Source organism: Eimeria tenella, genomic scaffold, assembly GCF_000499545.2.
Source record: "Eimeria tenella Houghton genomic scaffold, Eth_scaff4596, whole genome shotgun sequence".
Taxonomy (NCBI): domain Eukaryota; phylum Apicomplexa; class Conoidasida; order Eucoccidiorida; family Eimeriidae; genus Eimeria; species Eimeria tenella.
In genome coordinates, this window is record NW_013545528.1 from 1 (window position 1) to 3,262 (window position 3,262).

Consider the following 3,262-nt stretch of genomic DNA (forward strand, 5'->3'; position numbering starts at 1 on the left):
GGCTGGATTGGCTGGTCTTTGCACTTGGCCTAGCCTCTATGGTTTAGGGTTTAGGGTTTAGGGTTTAGGGTTTGTGGTTTCAGGCGGGGAGCTTCCCCACAGCTTAGTTCAGCAGTGGGCAGCTGTGGGCCTTTTGCTGCTGAAGGACCATAACAAAATTGCCTTTGTTGCTGGCATTCAGTTTGCGAAGGTAAACCCTAAACCCTAAACCCTAAACCCTAATTTTTGTTTTGCTCCGAAGCGGCAAAGGCTGCATGCTGTGCGACGCTGCTGGGGCTCTGGGGTCTTGGGCTTCAATTTTGGGGTTCGAGGTTTAGCGTTTAGGGTTTAGGGTTTGGGGTCTAGGGTTTAGGGTTTAGGGTTTAGGGTTTGGGGTTTCAGGCTTGCATTCGTGCTGGGGATATGGACGACCTCGCGGCTTGGCTGCCCTCAATGTTGGGGGTTTTGAAAAACCCTAATGCCCCCAAAGGTACCTCCACCCTAAACCCTAAACCCTAAACCCTGCTTAAACCCTAAACCCTGCTAAACCCTAAACCCTTGCCCGGCAGCGCTTGTCAGGACCCCTGGAGTGTCTGCTGCAGGACAGCCGCAGCAGGGTTTCGTTCATAGTTTAGGGTTTAGGGTTTAGGGTTTAGGGTTTTGGGTGTGTGTTGGGTTCAGCTCGCATGAAGATCCGTCACTTGATAGAAAAGCTCTGCAAAGTCATGGTAAGTTTTCTAAACCCTAAACCCTTAATGGCCATTCCCCCGGAGGAATTGCTCAGTGCCCACAGCCCCAGGCTACAGGATTGCTGTTTAGGGTTTAGGGTTTAGGGTTCAGGGTTTAGGGTTTAGGGTTTAGGGTTTAGGGTTTGCGTCCCGCATTGTTGGGTGCGGGCGGTTCGCCGCCGGTTTCTGTGCGCTGCAAAAGGCGCAAATCGAGGGTTCAGGGTCTAGGATTTAGGGTTTAGGGTTTAGGGTTTAGGGTTTAGGGTTTAGGGTTTAGGGTTTGTTTCAGGGGGAAGAAGCTGTGGAGAAGGCAATGCCTGAAGAGCACATGCCTCTGCTGCGTCATCTGCTTCGCACTGAGAGGCGGCGCACTGTTCGCCGCCTCATTCGCCAGACCCTCAAGGTCCAAACCCTAAACCCTAAACCCTAAACCCTAAACCCTAGGACCTAAGCTTGAGGCGCCGGCGGCAAACCCTCAGTCCCCAGTCTTGGTGAACCCGCGTTCGCGGCGCCCAGGCAGCTTCGGTAGGTAGGCGTTGAGAAGCGTTAAGGGTTTAGGGTTTAGGGTTTAGGGTTTAGAGTCTAGGGTTTGCGCTGTTGTAGGATACGGGCGAGTCTGAAGACGAGAGCGAAGACTCTAAAGAAGAACGAAAAGGGTTTACTGATTCGGAGACGGAACAAGAAGAAGAAGAAGAAGAAAAGGAAAAAGAAAAAGAAGAAAGAATTGAACACGTGAGAGCCAAACCCTAAACCCTAAACCCTAAACCCTAGAGGCTTTTGTGTGGCGGCAGCCGGTGGTGAAGCGCTGCGAGCCGAGCGGCTGAGCTGTGCGCATCAGGGCTCTCTCGGGCTCCAGGCTTAGGGTTTAGGGTTTAGGGTTTAGGGTTTGGGGGCGCAGGTTGGCGGCCCGGAGGCGGTGGGCCTAAAGTCCCTTTTGGATGCTTTTGAAGAAGACAGCGAAGACGACAGAAGGGGCAGAGTGAGCGCTCAAACCCTAAACCCTAAACCCTAAACCCTAGCAGCTGAGCTTGGAACGCACACGGACGCCCAGCAGCTTCCCTGCAGTGAGCTTGGCTCTCTTGAAGTGCCTGTGCTGCATTACCCTGGGGTTTAGGGTTTAGGGTTTAGGGTTTAGGGTTTAGGGTTTAATGTGTCCATCACTTAGGGTTTAGGGTTTAGGGTTTGCTTTTCAGCGCTTAGTATGCACTGCTGCATGTTGCCTACTGGGTGTAGGGTTAAGGATTTAGGGTTTAGGGTTTAGGGTTTTTGGGGGTGTTGAGGCGAGCGGCGGCTTGTGTATGCTGGGTGCTGCTGGCACCGCGTTTAGGGTTTGGGGTTTAGGGTTTAGGGTTTGGGGGCGTCTGGTGCTGCAGCGGAAACGGCGTGCAGCAGCAGCAGCAGCAGCAACAGGACTGAGTGTGTTTGAGTCTGCGGGAGGAGACGATCCCACGGATTTGCTGCTGGACTTTTGCTGCAGCAGCGCGGCGCAGCAAATCTTAGCAGCGCAGCAGCCCCGCAAAGACCGCCGCACTGCAGCAGCAGCAAAAGGCCAAAAGAGGGAATTAAAGTTCAGCCAACTTAAACTCAATTCCGAGGGAAAGATTTTGCTTTCCGAAGAAGAAGAGGATCCAAAAAATGATGCAAACGGTCTGCTGCTGCTGCTGCTGCTCGTGTTGTCGCCGCAGCTGCTGCTGTTGTTGCGCAGTTGTTGGACCTGCTGCTGCTGCTGTTGCGGCTGCTGCTGCTGTTTTTGCGCAGCTGTTGGACCTGCTGATGCTGTTGCTATCCCTACTGTTGCTGCTGCTGTCGCTGCTGCTGCTGCTGCTGCTGCTGCTGCTGAGTATTGATGTGCAGGCTGGCTCTTGTGTCTGCGCGCAGCACCGAAGTTCTCCATAGGGAAGGAAACGCCAGCTTCGAGCCGTCGCAAGGGCCTCAAAGCAAGCCAAACCCTAAACCCTAAACCCTAAACCCTAAACCCTAAACCCTAAACCCTGGGACGGAGCTGATCCCTTACGCCTCGCTTTGCTGCCGCGCGCAGCAGCAGCAGCAGCAGCAGCAGAGGTGTGGTGGGGATTGCGTGCCGTTTGCTGTTGCTTTTGCGTTCTGCTGCTGCGCGTGCAGGGCAGGACTGCTGCTGCTGCTGCAGGTGCCGCGCGCAGCAGCAGCAGCAGCAGCAGCAGCAAGGGGGCGAACCTGAGCTGCCTGGCAGCGCGGCGAGCAGCGCTGCGGCAGCTGCGGCAGCAGCAAAGTGGGGGCCACTTTGTGCAGCGCAGCGGCGAAGAGTTTAAAGCCAAAAGGGCTTCTGGAGATTTAAGAAAAAAGGGTTTAGACCCTTTTGCTTACATCAAACTCAACAGAAGCATTCTCAAGGAAAAGTACCGCGCCCAGGCCGTCCGGGTCCGCCCAAACCCTAAACCCTAAACCCTAAACCCTAGGTGCCCCCGCGCGGCAGCGCCTCACGCGAGTTCTGCGCCCCCAGCCCTCCCCCGCACTCCTAAACCCTAAATTAGGGTTTCCGCTGCATTGGGCTTCAACCCTGCTGCGTTGCGCCCCCT

At 55.0% G+C, this 3,262-nt stretch overlaps 1 protein-coding gene across 1 annotated transcript; it reads left to right on the forward strand.

The window, feature by feature from the left end:
* Nucleotides 1–68: 68 nt before the first annotated feature.
* On the forward strand, nucleotides 69–2,644 carry ETH_00033935 (uncharacterized protein; the record flags this gene model as incomplete). Its single annotated transcript, XM_013380212.1, has 8 exons — nucleotides 69–190; nucleotides 382–469; nucleotides 661–707; nucleotides 997–1,110; nucleotides 1,311–1,439; nucleotides 1,606–1,686; nucleotides 2,081–2,354; nucleotides 2,586–2,644. Coding segments are annotated over 8 exons (914 nt in total), but the record flags the coding sequence as incomplete, so codon positions are not given.
* Nucleotides 2,645–3,262: the final 618 nt, after the last annotated feature.